At 44.6% G+C, this 25,867-nt stretch overlaps 1 protein-coding gene across 1 annotated transcript in view; it reads left to right on the forward strand.

The window, feature by feature from the left end:
* The window catches only part of ANKFN1 (ankyrin repeat and fibronectin type III domain containing 1), a 95,407-nt gene that overhangs the window by 42,241 nt on the left and 27,299 nt on the right, over nt 1-25,867 (forward strand). The window contains exons 6-10 of the mRNA XM_090059687.1: nt 5,147-5,244; nt 6,914-7,004; nt 13,593-13,700; nt 22,288-22,387; nt 23,944-24,076. Of these exons, the coding sequence (XP_089915813.1) occupies nt 5,147-5,244; nt 6,914-7,004; nt 13,593-13,700; nt 22,288-22,387; nt 23,944-24,076 (530 nt within the window). The remainder of the gene's footprint in view (nt 1-5,146; nt 5,245-6,913; nt 7,005-13,592; nt 13,701-22,287; nt 22,388-23,943; nt 24,077-25,867) is intronic.

The raw sequence follows: 25,867 nt of genomic DNA on the forward strand, positions 1-25,867 counted from the left end.
CTTGGCCAGAAGTAGGTTACATAACTTAAGCCAGTCTAAAATTATATGCCAGCAATTTACAGGCGTTTTATGTAACTGTTTATACTGCTGTTTATTTAAAAATTACTACTTATCTTGGCGATCGCAGCAACACATCATGCATTTGCTAGCTCTGGGATACAGGGCACCTTCATTAAAAACACATAGTCACCCATATATTAAATACAAAAAAAAACGTGCTCTGACATAACGTTAAGTGTCAGATGGAAACCCGCAACAGCCAGGACATTCAGCATTCAAGACAAAGCAGGCCTTTCGGGTGCTGAGAACAGGACTGGAGCATGCTCCTTCCTTAACTCGCCCAGCCGCACTCGGGTACTCCACGGCTCAGCACAGGCTATAAGACCAGCTCTTGTTCTTGAGCTCTTATAAAAGACCCTCTTCATCTGGAAATTTTTGTGCTTGTGCTTTTGTAGATTCAAGTCAGACTCATCATACTTTTCAAGTGCTGACTTTCAGGCTGGGTTTTGTTCTCTCTTAAAGTTCCAACAAGTCATTTTTTGTAGAGATGTGCAAATAATTAAGTTTTTAGTTCACTGGCAGGAACAGAAAATATCAAGGACAAAAATTGTTTGGGGTCGATCTGGACTGTATTTTTTCCAATGGCCTTGGGAAAACAAAAGGGGGGGGGGAAGCAAAGAAAAATATTGTTTCATGTCAACTAAAATATGTTCAAGGGAATTACCTCTCGTTATAAATCATTTTTGGCAAATTTCAAAACAATATTATTTTGAAAACTGAAATTTGACATTTTTCACTCTGAAAATGCCAGAGTGAAATGTTTTGACTTTTAAAAAATGTTTCCAGTTTTTTGGGGGGGGGGGGGGTTTCATCCTAAGCCAGTCGCTGAATTGGCATGAGTTAGCTAATTGTTTTGATCAGCCCAAAACTGCAGTTTTCAGCAAAGAAGTTATTCATCAAAAATATCCTGCCAGCTCTAAATCAATGCTGTAATGGTGCCAATCTTTAAAGTGTTGTAATCTAGTGGGAATGTCTTTAGTGTTTTATTTTTTGTTTTGTTTTATTTTATTTTATTTTACCTCTAAACCTATTATTCCAAAACTAAGATAAAAACCCTTCCAATGGGCAGTGTCTAAGTGTTACAAATTTAGGGGTGGACAAAATGCGGCCCAGGGGCCAAATGTGGCCCAGCAGGCCATTCTATCCGGCCTGTGGGGCCCCCCCCAAAATTAAGAAGATGAATATTTATCTGCCGCTGGCTGCCTGTCATGCGACCCTTGATGGCTTGCCAAAACTCAGTAAGTGGCCCTCCAACAGAAATAATTGCCCGCCCCTGTGTTACATGCTCAAAAGCAATATTATTTCTTTGGTGGCTCAGCAGCTAAGTAACAAAGTGCATATCTCAGTACAAACCCACAATCTGTGCAATACCCTTTGACATTGGAGGCTTAGTAACAAGCATAAGTGATGAAATCGTTCACCTCAAACTTTCAGTTATTGGGAAGGCAAAGCACATAAGAGTCTGGCCACGTTTTAGTTTGTGCCCTTATACAACCAGTGCATTAGAGACATTCTCCAGTGAGCAGATCCACTTGGGTTTTGCAGCCTTTTTGCCCACCTAGAATGACATGCAGAAGCTGTAATGCAAAGAGGCATTGGGTTGTGCATCTCCTTGCATCTGTGTGGATGCTAGATTATAGCTGGGGCTTGTGATACAACATTAACACTCAATTTCCTTTTCAGTATCCTTCAGTGGAGTTCCTCCAGAAAGTTATCATAGTAGCAATGACTTCTGTTGTCATGCAGTACCTTTCTACAACATGCTACTTCCTGTTACCCATATTATGGTAAAAATAATCGTATTTAAATCAATGGTGCCAGATAGCTGTTCATTTCAACCAGGCTTTTTTGCACGGTAAAAATTATGTAGCACAAAAGGGCTTACACAACTCGTCTCAGTGCACTCTGATAAGATGCGCCAATAAGCATCAGGATCTTGAATTATTTTTCTGTATTGTGGGCTTGATGCAGTGCCCATTGACGTCAATAGAATGGCTCCCCCTATAACTCGTATGGGATGTGGATTTGGCTGTATATTTTATAGTCCTACCATGTTACAATTTCTGTGCTACAGGCAAACTGGCTTCTTTTTGTTGAGACTGTGCAATGTGAAAATACTAAGAAGTAAACGAATAAGCCATAGAATAAAGTTAATTATGCAGTAAAATGATTTTAATGTGCGTCTCAGTTTCCTCATCAGTAAAATGGGGGAAATGATACCAAACTCCTTTGGAAGATCCTTGGAATCTGTTGATGAAAAGCTCCATATAAGAACAAAGTGGGGAAATTAGACTTATTTTTAGCTAGATAGCCATAGGGTAGAGATTGGCAGTGTGCAAAGTGAATACAGGGTCCATCATTTGCAAATTATTTTTCCCCATTTTAAAAACTGTGCTGTCTCTTGTGTCATCACCTTGTTTAGTAGACCTGATCAAAAATGTGAAAAACAGCTTGTTGAAATAAAGGCTGAGCAAATATATATACGCACAAACTGCACTGATGAAAATGTTCAGCAAAAAACTTCACGGAAAGGACTGGCATTCCATCAAAAATCAATATTTTTATGAAAAATGCACCCCAAAACTCACCATTTTGAAAATGTTAGATAGTTCTAATGACCTTTTTGCATTGAAATTTTGAAATAAAAATCATGCAAAACCACTCAACTCCATCTGTAGGGTAAAATATATATATTTTTAAAGCTCATGGGATATTTTTGCCACATATGAAGAGTGTTTCTGGCAGCATCTGAAATTCTGTTGAAACTGTCTTTGGCTTTACTACAGTGCTGGCATTTTCTTGCAAAGGTCCCACTCAAGAATGGGCCCCGGCATGCTCACTGATGGACACACACGTGCAAAAGATGCAGGACTCATTTATGCCAAACCCTTTTTACATCACTCTGTCAATATATCTGGGCCTGAAGTGACCGCACATCTGTTTGCTAGCCGTTCAACAGCTGAGGAAGGGCTTCTCCAGTTGAAGAGAAAGGAGAAACATGCCCGAACTAGCAGCGTGATGCAGAGCAAGTGTCAGTCCGAAGTGATTTAATACAGCCGAGTTATAAAACCCTGAAAAAATCAAGGTTTACAATGGAAACTCTGACAGGCCGTCAAGTTACAGTGGCACTCGCAGGCCCTGCTGTAATTAAATCCTCAGCAAAAACTTCACAACATGCTGCAATAATAACCTTTAAATTTTCATAGTGGTGGATAGAGATAGCCCTGTGACTGCTGTTAAAGGCAGCAGTATTTAGGTAGTTAAAATCCCCTGAAACACTAGGAAATTATATCTAAAAGGGGCAATAGACAAAACCAATATGCTTTTCTTAGTGGCGAATGTTAAAGTGTTTCAGGACATACTTGTGCAATATGTGAGACTACAAGGTGCAGTCAGAAAGAAGGGGGAAAGCCATGCAGAGGGCAGAAAAGACACGCAAGCCCTTTGTTGTTCTGGTAACCCTGCAGAAGTACTGTGGAAACCCACCGCTGTGTCTGCTGAGCAGAAAATATTGTGAGAAATGTTCCTTTTTTCCCTAAATGCCAAAAGGGCACAGCCGACTTTGCCATTGAGATGTGTGAAAATTTCATGCTCTGAAATCAAATACATCTTTAGTTAGTGCTTTGGTTTCAAAAGCTGAAGCTCTTGACAATTACACATGTGAAAACGATAGCCGCTGCGGGAAATTTTGAGGATCTAAAATGAAAGAAATCTCTGGGCCAAATCCATTATGTAAATGCGGACCGTCTATGCCATTCGTCCATGTTTACATGAGCATAACCGAGAGGAGAATTTGGTCTGTAACCTGCGATCTCCACAACGACTTGTTGAACTAGACATCCAGGCCGACGGCTTGTCCACCACGTGGAGCCAGACGGGTTGTGAACAGACAAGCTATTAAATCCCAGAAACGTGAGTCTGCTGTAGTAACTGGCCCTATGCTACAACCAGGGAATTCGCCATTCCTAGCATATCACTTAAGAAAAATAGGCTGTTTCCCTGTCAGCAGTCACAATTCACCATTCACTTGTGCTCATTTGAAAACTGAATTCCTAGATCTGCCCGTCTCTAACTTAAAGTATTTTTGTGCTCCTATTCACTTACGCAAGGCGTAAAAGGGGAAATGTTAATGGCAGTGGGGCTGATCTTGCCAGCTCTTCTGCTTGCGAGTACTTCAGGAAGGGCAGCCACATCCTTACATCTAAAGGATGGATCTGTCTGATTGCAAAGGACAGTTTAATGCAACGCTGCTTGATTTTTTTTTTTTTTTTCTCCCTCCGTAATGAATGTCCTGTCTTGTGGGTCTGTGCGACTTCTGTCATTATGCCACAGAAATCCTGCCTTGAGTAGGGGGCTGGACTAGATGTCTTTGCAAGGTCCCTTCAGCCCTACTTTCCTATGATCTGGTGCAGAGTACAGAATCAGAGTCCGCTGCAGTCAGACGTACAGATCTCTGCCCCGCTCTCGGCAGTACAAGGATGCAGCCGAGGTCCTGGGGCCCAGAAGCAGCAGCGACTTCTGGTTACCGCCACGATCGCAATTGTAATTAAGCAGCTGCCACTCTTTTTTTGCAGATGAAGTGGTTGCCCTGTTCACGCCACCCTCCTTATGCCACTGACCCCTATGGCATTGCCTTGATAGCCATGGGGGCTCTATGCAGGCCCAAGGGTCCACCCGTGTGGCTTTAGCAGCACAGCCGGAGGCTTTCTGTCCATTTGGATGTATAGGTTGGGTTACTTGGGCTTTCAGTTCTCCACACAAGCTCTCTTTCCTGCTGCTGTTTTTTCTTTAAAAGGAAATTGCTTAAATGACTGTAACTTGCATGCCAAAGCATTTTTAAACATACTTTTATGAAAAGCTTTTGAGCTATTTTTTCACACACGCACAGACAGACACACACACACACACAATTGAGCACCATTACAAAACACTGTGAATCATCATATGGTCTTGCTCTAGCCACATGGAGGAGTTAATCGGTAAATGGTGGGAGAAAAGGCAGCTACTTAATTTCCACGGTGATAAAATGCCTCAATTTTCTTTCCCTGAAATCTGATTTGCTTTTCTTTGGCTATTTATTTTCTAGTGGAATGGAGCTGCTCTGAAGACTTTTCTCCTTTGGCCGGGGAAATTATCATGGATAATCTTCAGTCTTTGAGGTGCATCATCACAGGCCTCAGAACGGTAAAGGCCAAATCATTAATTTAGATCTTTAACTCCCCCGGTGATATAAGGGCCCTGACATTTGTGTCCAGACCTCTTGGCAATAACAGCAGAGTACCATTCCTCTGGCAACAACTGCCCGTCATTAAGCATAATATGTCTGGTATCCATAATCTGGGAGTCACAGAGGAATAGACAAACAGCATGAACTGTTTTGTAAGTTGTCATGTTATGGGGAGATCAGAAAAGATTGGACTGAAAGCCCCTGCTCTCTGGATCACAGGATAATCTCAGTGCAGATCAAAGGCTCCTGAGTGATCCAGTCCTGACTCCATGTCTGATGGTTAAAATAACAAGTCTATCTCCTCCACCTCATCCAGGAACACGGTTGCTGACTGCCGTCTTTTTCTTTTTAAAGAGAGGATGTGTATGTTTGTGCGGATAAGAACGGGGTTAGTGATGGAGAAAACTTTTCATGAATATTCGCATGGATTTTTACCGAGTCTAACTTCAGCCATGTGTCTATAACCCTGTTCTGCCAGGGTTTTTAGACCATTTGTAGAAGCAAATTTTGGTTCACAAATGCTGGCCTCATTCAGAAGTTGCACAAATATTTGTGCTGGAAGCCTTCTTTAAGGGCCCAATCCAAAGTTCACAAAAGTTTATAGGAGTCTTTCCATTGACTGAACTGGGTGTTGAATTAGAGATTTGGGTCAAAAAACCTTGGCCATTGGCCTGAAGCATAGGTTGGTACGGATATCTGACTGTGCCCTAAGGTTAAAATTCTTAAATAGGTTTGTCTGGGAGTTCAGGGATGGGCACAACATGAAAACTTCCAGCACCAGTTTGAGAAGAGATTGTTTTATTGAGTCGTTCGGTCTGGAGAGAGCTTTGATTTGAAGCCCGTTATTTTTCCAGGCTGGTGGGCTCTCGCTCGCATCTTCTACCTTTTCATTCTTACCAGCAGTATAAAGCAGCTTTACTAAAATACAAATCAGCTAAATGTGCAGTCACTTCCAAGAACGCATGTGAGGGCAGAACTTTGTTATACCTTTAGCTCCGCACAGGTATGCGGATGCAATATCTTTACAGGAACGGCAGGGTTTTTAATAGGGCTCACGCTGGCTTACCTCCGCTTTCTTTGAAATCTCGTGGAGGAGAGAGCTTCGGTCCCTGCTCCTGTCACTGTTTGTGGTTCCTGCCAAGGCAGTGGGTAAATGGTGGAAATAATCGTGAGATCAGAGACTGAAACCCTGAATTCCCTCCTGCACACAGCGCGGCCTACGCACTTTGCTGCAGAGTTGTGCTCCTCCTTGCTCACTGTCTTTCCATGCCCCTGAATCTGACATGCTCTTCTGGGCAGCTTCAGCACAGAGGGAGGGAGTATCCTGTAGCCTGGAGGCTGGGATCTTCCCATGGCAGGCAGGCAAGGATGCAGGGGTTGAATCCCTTCAATCCGCCGAGAGAACTGAACCCGTCTCAGTGCTATTCCTGCCCCAGGAAAGCTCTCCTAGCATGAGCCAATCCACACAGATGCATAAGGATATAAAACTGAGCAGAAGGAATTTCTCAAGTCATTAATTTAAGGCCATATCAGTTAAGATAGGTATGGCATGTTAGAGAAGCAAAGTGCAAAGAAATTAATATTTAAGGTTTAATGCATTTTGTTTCCATTTTTGTTCATTTGCAGGGCCAAAGGTATTATGTCCAAGTCTCTGCCTACAACATGAAAGGATGGGGTCTGTCGCAAGCCACTACTCCTGCCTCCGCTTCTCCGTCCAGTAGGTTATGAGCTGTTACATCCACTGTATTTGATTCCTAACTGCTGCTTTCTCAGAATCTGTCCCTTTTAAAAGTGAGGTTGTAAACATCCACTCGTCCAGGACCAAGGGCCAGGTGGGGAAGCCAGGTGGGAATGCAGTAAATGAAATATAAGTTCAGGCCCACAAACAAATACACACACGTACACACACAGAGTGTGCGTGTGTATATACACAGAGAGAGAGAGAGAGTGTGTGTGTGTGTGTGTGTGTGTATTGGAATTTTCTTTGCTTGTTGCATATTATATCTGTGCGCGTGTGTGTAGATATATGGTAGGCAACTGTCAATCCTCTGGATCATGGTGTACACGTAAGAGGTCTAGTCAGATGCCTGATGAATCCATTTGTGGCTGACAAGGCCAATTCAAGAGCGACACAGCTTGTTACAGATTTCACAGATCCATACGTTGTCTGAGTTGGAGTCCAGAGTTTACAGGATGCTGCTTTCTTCTTTCTTGCTCTGCTTCCATCCTCTGGATCAAAGCCACTTCATGTTGAGCTGCACCCAGTGCCAGATGTTCCCACCAGATTGGGCAGGATTCTGCACACTCCTCCCAACTTTCTACATTGATGTCGAGCAACTTCATAGAATTTTTTCATGCATCGTGGTACCACCATAGAGGGCAACCCGACTTTCTAGAGCCATCTTGAATCTCACTATGCAAAATATTCTTGGGGATACGGTCTTCTCCCATTTCCCTGACATGGCCAATCCATCACAACCTTCTCTTCTTGATACAGTTTTCTACACGTGCCAGTCCTGTGCACTCCAGCACTTTGGTATTTGGTATTCTTCTTTCCCACTTTATTTTCAGGATCTTATGCAGACACCTCATGTGGAAGCTGTTCAGTATCGTGATAGGCCTACCATATGTAGTCCACATTTCTGAACCATAAAGCAGGGATGACAGCCCAATTCTCATAGATTTGCATCTTCACCTTAGCTGATAGTTTTCTGTTATTCCATGCACAAAATTCTTAGCTGCTTTTCCATTTCTGTTAGTCAGCTCAGTCTGCAGGTCCAGATTCCTGCTGATTGTAGACTCCAAGTAGCAAAAACTGTCAATGACAAGAGATTTCTCCTCCAGAGTAATGTCAGGCACTGGTTCTTCCACCCCTTGGTACATAATCATAGTCTTCTTGAGACTAATTGCCATCCTGAAATTCTTGCATGATTCAGATAATATGCCCAAGACATTTTGCTAGGAAGATTCACTTTGGACAACCAAGAACACATCATCTGAAAACGGGAATTTTCTCAGGACCGGTTCTTTCACCTTGGTTTTCATGCTAAACCTTGAGATGTTGAAGCCTCCGTCTAGTCTGGTTCAAAGATAAATGCTATCATTGCTGTCTTTGAATGCATGAAGAAACAGTAATGAAAAGTAAATGTTAAGAAAAGTATGGAGGCTAAAATGCACACGTTTCACCCTGTTGTTTCGATGTCAGAGGTGTTTAATTCTTTATTATCATAATCTACATTTGCCTTCATACCTTGATGTAATGAGCAAGTTTATACATTTTGTGGGGGGACAACCCAGTTTCTCTGGAACAGAAAAAAGCCCTGTCTGTTGACTCTATTGAAGGCCTTCTCTTGCAGCTGTTGACTGATATATCACATCAATGGTGGAGCATCCTGAGTGAAGGCCACCTTGACTTTCGGGATAGAGACTTTCACCTAGAGATTGTAGCCTAGGAGCATGATGCGAGTAACAATTTTTCCAGCCTTGCTGAACAGGAAAATACCTCTAGAGCTGTCACAGTCACTTCTATCCCCTTTGTTTTTGTGTAATTGTACAGACTGTTCATCTCCGAAATCTTGCGGTACTGCTTCCTCTTTCCAGCAAAGCAGAATAACAAAACATCATGGAGCTGTCCAAGTAATTTGTTGTTGGCGTGTTTGTACGTTTTAGCGGGCAAACAGTCGTTGCCAGATGCCTTGTTCCCAGGAATCAATTTAATGGCTTCCTCCAAATTGTCTGATGTAGGCTCATTGTCCAAATCCATCATAACTTTGAACTGCGGTAATCCTTCGAGCTCTTCAGGTTTGTGTGTGTGTGTGTGTATTCCACGTGTATATACACACATACAAATCTTTTTAATGTCCTTATGCTGTCTCCACTCCAACCATTTTTCCGATGTTTTGTCACTGTATTGTCTACCAAGGGTCTGATCCTGCAAGCACTTAAGCACACAAGGAAGGAATTTTACTTCACTGCCTTTCCATAGGCGTCTCTCCTGTGGAACATGGTATACTCGTAGGAAAGCAGGGCTGGAAGGGACTTCACCATGTCATCTAGCCCCTGGCATGAGGCAAGATCATCCCTGACTAAACCATTAAAGCTGATTGTCTGTCCAGCCTGTTCTTGAAAACGTCCAAGGATGGAGATTCCCCAATTTCTCTAGCCTGTTTCAATGCTTGACCACCCTGGTATTCAGAAAGTTTTCCATAATCTCCAACCAAAATTTCTCCTGCCAAAGCTTGAGGCTGTTGCTCCTAGTCCTTTCCCACACAGCTACGAAGAAAAGTCCATCTCCATCTTCTTTGTAATTGCCCTTCATGTATTTGAAGACGATTATCAATTCCCCCTCTGTCTTCTCTTCTCCAGACTAAATACCCCTGGTGCTTTCAGCCCTGCCTCATAAGTCTTGATAGTGTAAGATCATACTCTGAACTGCAAACTGGAAAGCAGTGATATCGCAGGCAATTATACACAGTGCATTGCACTGAAATATAAGCGTTGTGGGCCAGATCCTAAGGTGAGAACAGGTGTCAAGTCCCGCTGAAGCTGATGGGAAGTAAAATACTCACGCACCTCCAGGTTTGCAGGATCAAGCCCTGAAATAGTAGCTAGAATTTTCCAAACAAGGCTGAAACCTTCCTTCCTTTTCAAAGGCCATGACGTGTTTTGTGGCATCCCATCTGGGATACAATTTTATTTTTACAACGTTTTAACCTATCACAATGGCATCCTATTGTTAGTAACTCTTCCTGGCTAAGTCTTTGCTGTTGACTTGGCTAGGCACGTTGCAGCTTCCCTTGTATTGGTTAGCGCAGTAAAGTTTTTTTTACTTTATTGCATTAGCACTTGCTTTTATTGAGCTAATGTAACAATTTAATAAGCTTGAATGCTAATGTGAGAAAATCAAGGTAGCCAAGAGTGTTACAGTGAGTCGGGGGTTGGCGTCCTCATCCTGATGAAGTCCTGTTTTCTAATTGTGGACCAAATTTTGTTGTGGCTTAACCCAGAGTGGATCCAGGGTTCCTCTAATTAAATCTTCTGTTTGAGTGTACAAGGATAAAATCCTACTCTAACTGACACTCCCCTGCTTGGAGGTGCTCTGGATTTGCACAGCTATAATTGTATACAGTTTGGCCCCCGGCATCTCAGAAGTCCTTGACACCCTAAGGAAGAAACTATCTGTTTTACAGGAGTTTGGTGTCAGTCAGTGGAAAACACACCCTGCAGATCAGGGAGTCCTAGGCAAGGCAGGTTGCAACCTGTTATGAGATTGAAGTATTGCAGACATTGCATTGTCCTGCTCTTTGGAGAATGCCACTGTCTTCATATTCGCTCTTCAGCCTTTTCCAAATGTTCAGCCAGATTTAACCAGAATCCTACAGCCTCTGCTGCAGCCTCCGGCTGAGTATAGGTGTCCTGGAGGCCCAGGAAACAGTGTGTGTAGTACAGGACTGACGGCAACATCTGAGGATGTGCGCTTGGGCTCGTGGAAGTATATGCATCTCTGATTTAGTGAATCCACAAGCTGCATCTCTACCCTCTCTGACTTCAGACTTGCATGGCTAACTACCTCTCTCTGCTCATAGTACAGGAGCTGGTATAAGACTGATAGAAGCAGACTTCCACTGTTCTCCCTTGCAGCTCCCACTAAGGGTCAGGTGTGTAGGTCTGAATGACCTGGCTCGGGTCCTGAAAGCAGTCTGGTCGCTTTAGTGTGATGCCCTAAGAAGCTGTGTTTGGGAGCTCGGGGGAAACTCTGCGCTAACCCGGCTGTCAAGCTCTGGTCCCCGGCCTTGACTGTACAGACCCAACTCGGATATATCTGCGTGGCATTGCGCTCTGCAGTTCAGACACCCATAAAGCTAATGCCACTCTGTCCCCTGGAAGAGCCCCGTGACATTCGGGCCATGTTTGCCTGTCTCCTCCCAGGCTGTGCCATCTATGACATGAGGGCCACAACAGCATTTGGGACATATGCAGCAAGTGATAGCAGGGCTACTTTTATGAGGCAAGCCAAGCCTTTGCAGTGAGGCATGCGAGAACAGTAGCAGCTGTGCACACATGGGAATTTATGCTGGGTCTCTGTGTGGCAAAGAGCAGTATTTCATCATGGCCATATATGTATGTTTTCTTCATCAGTGAGCATGGTAGCATTAAGCAAGTCCAGATCGCTGCGTATAGCTGGCAAGTCTGCGGTATTTTCATTAAGTATCCTTAGTGACACATACTTAAGCTTTTCAGTGAGCAAGACCCTTACAGCCTGAATTTAAATTCTTTTTTTAGGCAGCATTAACATCAGAACTTCAGCTTGAAATGCCACAGGCTATTTGCTCTGTTACTGGGCATCTGCTGTCTGCAGAACTTATTCCTGCGGGAAAAGCCTCGTCCAGGGCGGCTGCCTTCACTTTGGGTTATAAAAGTAACTCACAGACTCTGCTCTTGGCAAGAGCTGTGCAACTCCAGGACTGCTCAGGTATAAATGAGCAGAATTTGGCCCTCAGCTGTCACTTGCATTTAAACCACTTCACGTGCCATAAAACCATTTATAATGATGGCTAGAAGAATATATTAGCAGCATGGGCGACTGGTGCCTCCCGAGTCTGGGGGGGCACCAGATCGCCAGCGCGGGGAGGGTCCCCCAGCAGCCGATTGCCGAGCCAGCGGTGAAACTGGAGGTGCACTTCTGGTTTTGGGGCTGGCGCCTCCAGGGGCTGCGCGGCCAGTCTCAGGGGGTGCACATGCACCTGTGTGCATGCCCTACACATCACCAATGGCTAGCAGGTTTATAGATCCAGGGCCCAATCCTGAATCCCCCGCTGGCACTGAGCAGCCATAGATTCAGTGAGTCCTCCCAACTGGAGGTCCCTCTTGCATGGAGGCTCAATGAGTGCGGGACACAATGCACCCCGCCCCATCCACCCAGACACTCAGGAGTGAAGGTCCTTATTCTCGTTCTGGGGGAATAAAAGGAGAAGCGGGATACACAGAAGACTGCTGTGCTCTGGCAGTCCTTGGCCGGCAGATGTGCCAAGCTTGGTATGGTTTGTCCAGCTAATCCGCGCTGCGCTCCTCATCCATCCCTGCATAGCTTGCCCTCAGTGGACCATGCTGATAATTGACCTCTCAGTGTAGGACAGATGCTGTGCTGCTGTTGACACCCACCACAGTACATACCCTGAGGGACAGGCCTTCTAGGCCTTGAGCACTGTAGCAGTACCACCTGGCCATTAAAACCATCCTGGCACGGGGCTTGTTATCACTGTAGCAAGCATAATACAAGGAAGAAAAAGGCATCTTTATACCTGCTGGCATAGGAAGGCCCTTGGACTGGGCTTGCCCCATAAACAAGCCCTGTATATTTAGCGAGTGAGCAAACAGTCTGTTGGTGGCTCTGAATCTGTACGTGCCCCCATGCCAACAGAGGAGAGGCAGGCGGGTGTGCTTCATGGGGGAGATGGGGAGAGCTTATTATTTCTTTTGCTTTCTAAAAAGTGAAAACAACTTCTGAAACAATGTCATTTGAAAGCGCAAATCTCCTGTGTGCTGCAAACTCAGCAGCCTGGCTGATCTGGGCTGAGAGCGCGAGAAGACTTGAGCAGCTTGTGCTAGCAGGTTTTATTAAGACTGAGAACATAGCCAGAAGCCAGTGAGAGCATGCAAGCAAAGCCTTTTTTTTTCCCAGACTGAAGGTGTTTGGGGGAGAAACTGTGGCTCCTTGTCTTACCAGGACGGTGCCTGGCACAGTCAGTGCCACGGGTGGCAGTGCAGGGGTTCCCCACCATGCATGGACCAAACTGGTATGAATGGTCCCACAGAGACAGGACTCAGCTGTGGGGAAGCAAGGTTCAACTCTCCTCCCTGCAATCGTTTTCCTGCATGACTGTGATAACATTATTTATCCTCTGTGTGCCTCCGTCCCTGCACTGTAAAAGGGAGATAAAAGCGCTTCCCTACCACACCGGGGCATTGGGAGGGTGACACATTAATGACTGAGAAGCACTGACCAGAGTAATGGGAGCCACATAGGAGATCTGACAGACACTGTCCAGCTGTCACAACAGGAGATCCCGGGAGCTGCTCAGATTTGAACAGGTACCTACCTATATATTAATATTATCACCTGGTTTGCAGAGGAAGGTTATCGTGTAAGCAGCAGCAACAGACTTAAAAGCAGCTGCTGTTTCCGCCTGCCTGCGTACATGCAAATGTCTTCTGAAGCTCAGGACTATTAGAAGCGAGAAAACCATTTAAAACTCCCTTTCCTGTCCCTTTACACTTAGTTCTGCTTGGTCCTTTTGTTCACCAGACTGGAAAGACTGCGATGGAAGAGACCCTCGACACAGGGGACACACTGAAGCCCTGGAACATCTCCTTCAGCAGGTCCGAGCGTCTCATCAGCATTACAGCTGCAGAGGTAAGGATAACATATCTGTGCGGTAGGCACCAGCCGAAGCCTCTGTGGCGCCTGTAATTTTAGCAGTTTCCTAACTAGGTCATACCTTCTCATTCATCAGGCAAAGAAAGATATTAATATTGGCCCATCTGGAATCACTTTAGTGCGCTATCTTGCTTTTAACCCTTAAAATAAGCAACCCACTTGTAAAGCCAGCAGCCACACAAATCCTCCCTCCCCCTTATATTCCACACACGTATTTAATTGTTTTCCCTGCATTTCATGCAAGACTCCATGAAAATGTTACAAGGATCTTTCTCTCTCCCCCCCCCAAAAAACCCCAGTTAAAGTTAACAAACGTTTTGGATCAACAGAGAGGACCTGGCAACATCCAAATGGAAGGCACTGCATATTCTAGCAAAGGTGGTGCCGATGTGTAATGAAAAATAGTTGCACTATCCTGTGTGAAGGCAAGTTTGCTACATTTTCTAATGGAAAAAACCTAAATCTGGGAGAGGGTTCGAATCTCAGCCACTCATGTGCTCTTTCATTCATGGGTCTGTGATGGCTCGCAGGCTGCAGCAGCTACTTAGCGTTCTTTAGAAAGCATTTGAAATGCTCTTATTCTATGTGGGCTGTAGAAATATTACTATTTGGGGGGTTTTCAGCTAAGATTTCTGACTGGAATAATGCCTAATGGCAAAGGAACTTGGTTTAAAAGGAAGAATCAAACTGCCATGAAGCTATCGTTTTTCTTTGCTGGTTTGCCTGTTATATTCCAAACTGCGACAAGCAATTTAAGTACGTAAGGCTGAAATCATCGGGCTAAAATTGATAGATTCGGCTTCAGTTCTTCGTATGCAGATATTCCACAATCATGATGATCAAAGGTCTGCCAAAGCCCAGTTGTAACTATGGCAACTTAAACTATGGTCATTTGGACAGGGAAAAGAGATATTGCAAGGAAAGCACATGTTTCTCTCATTAGGATTCACACAAACATGAATATTTGTAGGGGATTTTGGAAAGGAAGCTGGAGGTAGCACATTACGGCTCTTAAACAGGTTCCTTCCTATGTGATTATCTGGTAGGGCATTTTGTTATGGTACCATTTCCCTCCTCCTGAGAGGTAGCGCACATCCAGGCCCTTCCAGATCAGCCTCCTCATCAAAGAATAGTGAGTGATGTGACGGGAATGACACCTGGACTCCAGTCTAGGGACAAAAATGCTCACCAACAACGTGCAGGCAATTCTTTCGGGAGTCTCCAGTTCGACGTGGGGGAGAGCTTCGCCAAGAATTGAGAGCCTCTGCCACTCTTCTTACATGTCCCCTGATCTTGAATTTTAAAAGAGCAAAAACCCTAACACCATTGTAGCAATCTTCCAAAGACTGAACATTTTCTCACACACTTACAAAAAAACAAAAAACCAACCCCAAAACCCCTTAGAAGATGATGGGTAGCAGTGCCATCTGGTGGTGCCTATCATAACAATATTTTTGCTTTGGTCATGTGAAATTCATTCCTCGTGCCATTAGATATGTGGCTGAATCCGCATCGTACCATTACGAAGGGCCTTCTCGATGCACGTTAGAGGCGTAGCTAAGCCGTGCAGTTGACGTGATCCCTATCATGAGAAAATAGAGCTGAAAAGGACCTTGGCAGGTTATCTAGTCCAACCCCTTGCTCAGGACAGGAGCATCACTGTCAAAACCACCAGAAATGAGTGTTTGTCTAACCTGTTCTTAAAAGCTTTGGAAACGACCGACACACACAAGGACCCGACACAATACCTGAAACATCACAAGTGCCCTTTAACTTGCCACAGATAAAGCTGAGGTTGAGGCCACTGTCAACATCCTGCTACACTGAGGGGTGGAAGTAGTTGATTAAAATATACTCAAGAGATCCAAAGAAGAGGACCATACCCCACACTGCAGGGGAAGACAAAAAAAAACTCCAAGTCTGTGCCAATAGTTTAGTAGTTTTGTGAAACGTTGGGAAACTGGAAACATTTTTGCATTGAAAAGGGGAGAAGGAATCACAACGTTACTTCTCCTCTGAAATTTGCAGCTGGGAAGTGTCAATGTGAACTGAAAGCTAGGAGTGTTTTTGGTCCAGGGAGGATGACTGGCTAGTGGGTGGAGCACAGGGCCAGAAGGATCTCATGAGTCCTTTAATTGTTTCCAGTCATGTAAAACTTTGTGAAGTCGAACTTCTGCTAGCATAAATCAACACCACTGCAGAGTTGTCCATGGACCTCTTCCATTTTACACCAACGGAAGGATCTGACCTGTTATTTAGGCTTCACAGCACTTTTGTCGATAAGAGTCACACTCAACTTTCTGACCCTTTGGGCCACATCAGAGGTGTGAGGCCAGTCCATGGGCCAGACCTGGCATGCAGAGCTGGCCCATGAGTGCAACCCAGCTGCCCCCTCCCACTAGATTGATCCACTCGGCAGCTCAAGCCCATACAATGGCCTACTGGGAGTTGGTGCAATCTGGTGTGCAGGGCCATGTCATCTGACCTGTGGGTCCAGGAATTATGGCAGAAGGGGAGCTTCAGTAAACACTGCCACTGCTCCCCAGCCACCAAACTTTCAGACCTGCAGGGAACCCCTCTGGCCAGGAGACGTGGCCTCATAAGCCAAACCTGGCCCTCCAGCAAGAGGTTGAGCAGCCCTGTGCAAGTAAATATTGGTATCTCATCTCTCAGATGAAGAGGCTGAGGCTTAGGATGGTTTCAGGACTGAGTCCGTATCAGGATACTGGTCTTCTGAAACAGCCCTGTGCCAAATCTGCCATGGGCAACTGGTGCCTCCTGAGTCTGGGGAGGCACCCACAGAAGCCAGTGCCAGCAGCAGGGTTGGGGCTGGCAAATAACCACAGATGTTGGTGGTGGCAGCGGGACTGGGGCTGGCAAGCACCTGCAAAAGCCACCAGTGGTGTCAGTGGTGGGAATGGCCCTGTCGGGGGGGCACGTGCCCCCCCCCCATAACCCGTCTAGCAGTTGCCTATGAAATCTACTACACCACATAGTACCCCTCAGGCTAAATGCTTATACTCATGATCCTCAGCTGGTTTCAATCACCACAGGTCCATGGAGTGCTACAACGCCTTACTAGTGTTCATCAGCTAAGGACCCAATGGAGCGCGCCTATTTTCTCCACTGTTTGTGAGGCACAACTAAACAACGGGCCAGAATCAGATCCCAGACCACTGTTTTTATCCTGTGTGAATCTTATCACGTACACTGGTTTAAGTAAGAGGGAGATCAGGGCCAGTGTTTAGTGAGCAGTAGAGTTAACATGAGACAATGACCAAGGAAGGATTCGAAGTGGGGCCCTCTTGGCCCCTGCCCTCGCATACAGAAATGCTGCCTCTCTGGGGAGGAGCATGCATGCCTCATCCTCCCTCTGAGTGCAGGGAAGGGGTATTGGAAGTGTGGAAAGACAGGCCAGAGACGATGAGTGGCTTGGTTGATGGGCTGACCAAAACCCCACTTATAAAAGGAGCTCAAGAGCAGCAGCTGCTCCAGTGTCGCAGCTGGACAAGAGAGGATTAAATTCCCCAGTTTCCGTTGAGATCCCCTGCGCAAAGTCTGCTCGCTTGGGCTGTGCAGGGAAGCCCAGACCTTGTTCGTTTGTGTGGCCCAAAGCATTTCAGATGCTGAAGGAAACAAGCTCCCAAGAACACCAGGAAGGATACATAGGAATGTACAGTGAGTTCAAGAGGTTTGGGAATTAGATCAGCTGTTGCTTTTGAACCTGCTCTGTGAAATGATGAATTATCTCAGGGAATCGCTTAGGAAGCTTCGCTTTCATATGTTTAATCTTCTGGAAAACCGTGATGATTACAAACAACAAAGTCATCCATTTGTCTTCATAATACCGTGCTGCAGAATAGCAGAACCAAGTTACTCCAATTACAAGTCCTGGCAACACTTCAAATGTATTTTTTTTTTAAGTATTTTTTTCTCTGCCAATCATTCATTCCAAACAAATTTTGTGCAGATTAAGTAATTATGTGATGCTTTCTTAAGAGGGGAACCCGCACCTTCATTGAATGCTTCCCAAATATTTTCTTTCTGAGCCTTACTTGTAAATGTATTTTATTGGACAAGTCAGAAATTAATTTTGAAAATTAGCTTGAGAGTCATTTGATTCATAAGCAGGAAAACCTGTTTTTACTACATTTACCAAAGAGAGAGGACTTTGATTTCACAGACCATTTTAAAAGTTTATATGGAATAAATAATTAGCATTAATATGCAGTAATAAAACTCACAGGCTTATGCTGTTCTGTGAGCTGAGAATTACAGATGGAAGATTTTAAGGCCGAAAAGAACGATTATGATCACTTCTTTGGATCTTCTGCATCTGACCCAAGCCCTACAACCTCACCCAGTAAATTTCTGCTTTGAGCTCATAACTTCTGCTTGAGCTATAGCATCCCTTTTAGGAAGATACCCAGCTTTGATTTATGAACTGAATACGGTAAAGAATCTACTATGTCTTAGATAAGTTGCTCCCGTGGTTATCTGCCATCCACGCTAACAAGCTGTAGCCTTATTTCTCATCTGAATGTATGTGGCATCAACGTCCAACCGTGAGATCTTTTTTCACAAAGGGGAAAATCCAGCTTCATACACAGCGTCGGTGCAAAGTCCAATCTTCACTTCTGCCCCCAAAAAGGGTTGAAGTGGGTTCACAGTGGTGTACAGGTGTCAGGCTAACCTCTTCCTCGCTGAATGCCACCCAGAGTGACTAGAGCTGATAGGCAAGCCCAGGGATTATTAGGGGTGAGATTTTCCTCTCTCACTGGTTTTACACTGTTCGGTTCACTTCTGTGGACCAGTTATGGGAGTGATACGTCCTTTTCTAGCCATGGGATTATAGACCACCCAGCCCTTTCTATCCATTCTTCCCCAGGAAAACAGCAGACTACATCACAGATTCTTCCAGAGCCCAGTGCTCCCACTCCTGTCCGGGAAGGGCCCGTGTGCAGTTTTCTCCTATCCCTCCACAGGCCTATTTATCTCGTTCTCTACATATACCCCTTGTATTTGGGAAACAACAAAGATACTTTTCTATGTCCGGCGTAAAAAGAGAGAACCTGCAAAAATCATAAATTTACCCTTGGAATGATCTGCTCGACGCTATCTCAGTGCTGAGGTTTGTAATCTAAACCCGGTCGCTACCACCCCCCTCATCTCGTCTAGTAAGTGTTGGCTCGAAGGCTCAACACTCGATTACCTTATCATTTATTAAAACCGGCTTGTTTTGCTACTGCTGATATTTTACAATCCCGGGCAATTCATGTTATTTATTAGTTAATTAAATAACAGACTGTTAAAATTCCATTTCTTGTGGATCCAAATTATCCTCTAATCCCAGCTCTGCTTTTCTGGCTTCTTACTTAGACAAGACTGTAAAACAAAAGCAAAGAACAATGTGGGGAAGTTTATGGTCCTTAGTGTAGTTTTACGTTTTTTATTTTGTGCTCTTGGCATATAAGAAGCTGTGGACTGAATCCAAACCACTGAATAGCCCAATAGCGTATATTTTCACATTTAACGTGCCCTATTATTTTAGTGCTGTAATCTCTGGGTGTTTTATGTGGAGTTATGTTGCTGTGCCTTTAGCAACTCAGACTTTCCTCCCCCCATATACAAGAGAAAATCTAACTTGCATAATTAGGCTGGAAATAGTATTCCTAAACTGGTCCGAGTCAAGGAGGAGGGGAATTGAGACATGCATTTACCATTTGGTTTACATTAGGGTGCTGCACTGAAGTAGCCTCACAGGAAGGTAAGAATGAGCCGTGTAAATGTTCTCCAGATATTTGCTTTCTAATGGAGGGCAGGTAGAGCCAACATTTGAAAGGGGTGAATACTGAAGAGAGAGCGAGGGGTGTAACTCAAAATAAAAGGGATAACATCGAGGAACAAAACCCGGAAGATTAGTATCAAGAAAGAAATATAGAGGGAGTCAGAGAGAAGGAATGCACTTGTCATTATGGCTTTGCTTGAGGCATTTAAACCAGGGCTAGACCATGGGAGAAAATACCATTGAGAACGATACTGCACTGGAAAGAAAACAGATTTGGTGATCTAATAAGTCTTTCCCGTGTCTGAATTGTCTGATTCTATAATAATTTCACCTCCACTAGAAGCGTGTTCTCTTTGTGCTCGCTGTTCAGCAGAGCAATAATTATGCTAACAATGTGTCTTCTTTCTGTGGTCTTCAATGTGCAAATTATGGTGCAGATTTATTCATCGTTTAAAAAATATGTTGAACACTTACACAGATGGGGTTTTGACAAGAACAAATTTAGAAGTTCTTTAAATGTTCAAACTTAGAACTTGCTAAGGAGACACAGTCAGACACCTCCTATTTAGCAGTAATGGTCCAAGGGAAATATGTTACTCTGGGAACATTCAAGGAGACGGATTAGCAACATGCTGCAAGTAGGTTTCTGTAAAGACCTGGGAAGATAATAGACTTTTCCAACTGAGATAAGTTAACCTCCAGATATTTGGAGGCTCAAGCATGCTTATCCTTACATCCCCTGAATGATTCCCCTGAATGACTGGAACATCTTGGCCCTACAGGATGTCATTTCACAATTACATTTTTCTGAGCATCTTTCTTTCCAGGTCAACCAGTAATATCCTAAGACAGGTGGCCAGCCTGCAGCACGGGTACCACAAGAGGTCAGGAAAACAGATCTTACAATGACAGGCTGAGAGCCATGGGACTCTTTAGCCTGGAAAAGCGCAGGCTCAGGGGTGATCTGGTGGCCACCTATAAGTTTATCAGGGGTGACCACCAGGATCTGGGGGAACGTCTGTTCACCAGAGCGCCCCAAGGGATGACGAGGTCGAACGGTCACAAACTCCTGCAAGACCGTTTCAGGCTGGACATAAGGAAGAATTTCTTTACTGTCCGAGCCCCCAAGGTCTGGAACAGTCTGCCAGCGGAGGTGGTTCAAGCGCCTACATTGAACACCTTCAAGAGTAAATTGGATGCTTATCTTGCTGGGATCCTATGACCCCAGCGGACTTCCTGCCCTTTGGGCAGGGGGCTGGACTCGATGATCTCCCGAGGTCCCTTCCAGCCCTAATGTCTATGAAATCTATTAAATCTATGAAAGTGGCATGGGCAGTCTCTGTGTGGCTCATGGCAGATGGGGAAGGGGGCAGGCAGCACCGAAGGAACAGGGCAAGAAGCAGAAAGTGATTGGGAGGGAGCACAGGGCAGGAAACAGAAAACAGATCAAGGAGGGGAAGGGGATCAGAGTGGCAGTCGGGAAGGCTGCGGGGCCAATTTGTGGCCCCTGCTGCCCTAAGACTCAGGTCTCTGGGACTGATTCTTTCCTTTCATATACCAGAATTAAACAGGAATGAGAACTCAAGTCAATGGAGTTTACTCAACAGCAAACCAGTTTAAGGTGCTGCCGCTGCTGAAAACTGCTTAGGGCGTACTGCACTTCCCAGTTCTGCAATGACAGTGACTTCTGGAGGCCATTCAAAAGCCCTGAACAATGCTGTGTACTCTTGATCACCATCTACTGGCACATCCTTTAACAGTATTTACATTTACACGGCGTAGAAAGCGTTTGTAATGGTCCCAACTCCCACTGAGAATTGTTTTATTGGCTTCAAAGGAAACTGGATCCGGCCCTAAGTAAGAGCAGAGTCCTAGGAATACCACGAAGCAGAGAGATCTGGAAAAGTGAAAAGCAATTGAACAATAAATGGTTAATCTAATTTTTTAGTAAATGTCTGAGTTTTGTGCTGATGCTGATGCGTTGATCTTTTGGAATCCGATTGGATCTTTTGGCATGTGAATCCAGTTCTATCCAATCCGAAGTCCGGCCCTTTTATCACAGACTTCCAATTGGATGTGAACAGGTTGAAGGACAACTTCAATGGCTGGTGCTTGGACTCTTGCTAACTGCAGAACAAATTTAGCTTGGGAAGTCCTGACTTTGCTGGAAAAAAAGTTAATGAAAATACAAACTGTTGCTTAGAAAAAGATGGAACTGATCCTTCTCCGTCAAGTGGCAGCTGATGTCATTGAAATGAAGGAAAATATTTTGTTAAATCTCTCCCTGATATCACCACATTTGTTAGAGCCGAAGTGGGAGACCTGTCATTCTGTTACTAGCAGCTTTGACGTTGCCGATAGCTTAAGCTGCACAATTCAGAAAATACCAGACAACCTAAAAATTAGATCTTCCCAGCTGGTTTATGCCCATTATAATTACAAAAATTACTTGCAAAGTTCAGATTCCATTTCTGACTGCCCAAACAGCAACGCATGATTATGGGTCAGGCCTATTCTGGCTGGGGAACAAAACAGGGATATTTTTTCCAGGCCTGAGTTCATTGGCACGAGGAGTTCACTTTTATCTTATCACCAAGAGTAAATGCAAACATAAGTAAAGAAGGGTGAGTTTCTTCAGTCCTTGTCTGCTGTAAGAAATCAACACGGGCACATTCTGAAATTTTGTATCAGGACTAGAAGGGACAAAGGCTCTTTCTTTAAATAGAAACTGAAGTTGATGTCTCCTCGTTTTGTTTCCTTGTTTTTCTGCTTTAGAAGGGTCTAAGTTGCAGAATGCCGGGCGCAAGCAATCAGTCTCTAGGAGCCTGAAGCATCTTTTCCACTCTTCAAACAAGTTTGTGAAGACATTGAAACGGTTTGTTCATTGATTTCACTTCTAAAATATGCCAAGTTTGGCTAAAAATTAATGTCTGGATCCAAACACGATTGGCATCTTTGACATGAGATCACACAGCCTCTCCTCTGATTTAAATGGCAGGACATCAGAAATAACTGTGATAAAGTTACATCGGTGGAAAACTGGTATGTCTGATGGAAACTGAAGCTCCTTGAGCCAGATCCAGCTCCCGTGGGAGTCAGTAGAAATCTTTCCACTGTTATCAGTGGGAGCTGGCTTGGAATTATCACCCTTTATGCAAAAATACAGTATAGGAGGACTGTGCAACGCTTCGGGTGCTGATTCGATTTGGAGGAGGCTCGGCCTGATTCGGTAGCCGAATCTCCAAATCCTAATCAAATCAGGGGGCCAATTTAATGGTCCAAATCGATTCAAAGCTCTCTGCATCTTCAGAAAAGATTTGGAGAGCTTTGATGATTTGGGCAGTCCTCAGTGGCAGCAGCTGACTCTGGCCTGGTAAGTACTAGGGGTGGGGGAGAGGGGAGAGGACTATGGGGGGATCCCTGCCAGCCCCCCCAGCCCCCCTGCTCCCCCAGCCCCCCCTTACTCCCATTCCCCTGAATCTCTGAATCAGATTCGCCCAAATCGATTCAGGACAGCGATTCAAATCGCCGAATCGAATCACTATCCCCCAAATTGTCCAAATCCGAAGCAAACACCAGCTGCTTTGGACAGGCCTACAGTATAGTAATTTTAATATTCTTGAAACTCTGGTGCTGCTGCTCATGAAAGGGATTTCATAATTGGGAATATAAAATTGAGGCCTCCCACAACCTGTTTACATATATGTTGAATGCCCTGTCAGCAGCAAGCAACCCACCTGAGAAGTCCCAAATACTTCAGGTTAGTTCTGCAACCTGGCATGACTCAGGCAGCTCTAAGCCACGATGGTTTGGTTTCAGTGGAAGTTAGCCACACTGGATTAATTCTTCTCTCATTACAAGGAGCACTTAGTTTGCTTTTCCTTCTTTGTATTTTGATAAGAATTTGAAAAAAGAACGAACCCTCCAGGATCTTCCATTCCTCTGCAGTGACTGGCGAATGCATGTAACTAAGTGTGAGAATAAATACTGAGAGGAACCCTTTCTCTAAACATTTTTTTCAGATCTGGTGTGCAAATCATGTGGTTACAAGGTTACATAATTATCCTGTCAGTTTCTCCAGATTTATACAACAGCAGAACCCCATTGTTGTTATAAAATACTAGCAAATATTCTGATCAAAAATGATGTCATGATCCCAACCGGGCATAATTGCTCTGGTTTTATATGGGCAGGGAGTGCATGATCAGATCCATAGATAACTGTGTTGTAGCAGTCTCCAACCATTTGCAATGACAAACATTTTGCCTGAATCAGTAGGGGAAGTTCAGTGCTTTGATTATGCAGCAGGTCCAATCAGATGATCAAAATCATCTGTTTATGGCCTTACAGACTACTCTGTTTTGCATATCCGGGGCATTTGGTTCGTACCACTGTGAGAGATCTCTAATTATATTTCTTTTTTCCTTGTAGGGGGCTCTACTTAGCTGTTATCTTTTATTACAAAGACAACTTGTTAGTAACCAATGAAGATCAAATCCCAATTGTGGAAATTGATGACTCTCATACTAGTTCCATTATGCATGATTTTCTGTGGTTCACCAAGGTAACAGGAACCTAATTTCATATGTGTTTTCCCACTGTCATGTACTAGAAGTTGCAGAGATGTTGGATGTTTGTTACCAGAAGACAAGCTAAGTGATCACAGAATCATAGAAAAGTAGGGCTGGGAGGGACTTCCAGGCTAAGTACAGACAGTTAAAAAGCTTGAGGCTGAGTCAATTCAGACTTTGCAGGTTAGTCTAAGTTGCAGAGATTAAACTGAGAAACAATGGGACACACATTTACCTTTGATTCAGGAAATGCAGCCACATGCCTGCAGTGGCTCAGGCCAGAAGCTGGGGGGCACTAGAGCACAGTTCTCTGACACATGGCCAGCATGGGCTGTGTGTTTGCTTCCTCTTCCTCCTGCCCCAAGGTCTCTGGGATGTGCAGCCCAGAATCATGGCAGCAGGACTCTGCGGGGTTGCTCATCACTATCTCTTCCTGTTTTCAGTTGCCTCTTGGATTTCTAGTCCACAGTTGCAGCTAGCAGTAACTTCCAGTAAGTTCAGCAGGGCAGGGAAGCTCTGTATTTGAGGGAAGCCAGGTTTAACCCTCCTCCCTGCACCAGACCCCAGCCAGAACTTGCCTGCGAGGGGCAGTCCCTGCCTTCTGCCCTGGTGCCCCCTGCAAGTGTTGGCTGATTGCTGCAGCTGCTCTCAGAAGCAGATGTAGCCGTTCAGCAGGATCAGTCATGGAGGCACCCCCCACAGCTGGCAGGATGTGCCGCAGGGGAACCCCCACCCCCAGTCAGTGAGATAGGTCATGGAGGGGGAGGGGCACATGCCCCCCCCCGACTAAGGCAGCACCAGTCACCCATGCCTTCTCTGCTGGAGCAGACAGCACAGCACAGCACAGCTGAGGGCTGGATAGCATGCTCGGATGCTGGGGAACTCTGATTTAACTTAAACCAGGAAGGGGTCTGGGACAGAAGTTTCATAAACCAGTTTGATCCAAATCAGTTATGTCTGATACTACATTCAGCCAGGTTTATCTTAAACCAATTTCAGCCATTTTGAAACTGGTTTATATGTACTGAACTTCTGTTGTGTTACAGGTTTAAACCACTTTCTGAAGACCTAAACTGGTTTATGTGTAACTTCTGTTCCTAACCCCAGAGGACATCTAGTCCAACCCCCTGCTTGAGGCAGGTTCATTCCTATCCAAACTATCTTATACAAATTCATTGTCTAACCTGTTAGTAAATGATGATAAGGCAGTGATGATCTGTCTTATTTTTTGCTTTGGTTAATACGGGGAGGGGGCGGTTCCTATGACATTTTTAAGGGTTAAGCCCTGCTTAACCAGTCAATCAGTGTGGAAGGCTCTAGTCACAGCAGCAGTCACTCCTTGAAAAATATCTAACCTCGCATAAACTGTTTCGAGTCAGGGTTATGTGAGGGGGTTTTTGCAGGCCAGAGAAAAAGGAAAAACTAAATGAATATTAATGGTTGATCAAAGGCTTTAAGAGTTGCTATTATGGTTATGCTAGGGGGTAAAGATATCGGTGAGCCCCAGAGGATGCTGCACAAACTTTCATGAGCATTTACAGACTAACTGAAATAAATCCATGCTGTACATGGAATCGTCTCTTTTTCTATGGCCTGATGGATTTGTACTAAACTAGATGCTTTAAAAGTCTGACTAGACACTTTATAATCACTCAGAGAAAGTCAAGGTGAAGAATATCTGGTGATTGTTTCCTAAGTGCAATCTGCTTTTCTGTCCCTTCCCCCACCAGACATACAGACAATTATGCTGGTTTTGTAAATATGGAAAGCAAAGAAGATTAAAC

This window comes from Crocodylus siamensis, chromosome 8, assembly GCF_052110815.1.
Source record: "Crocodylus siamensis isolate JL-2025a chromosome 8, ASM5211081v1, whole genome shotgun sequence".
NCBI lineage: Eukaryota > Metazoa > Chordata > Crocodylia > Crocodylidae > Crocodylus > Crocodylus siamensis.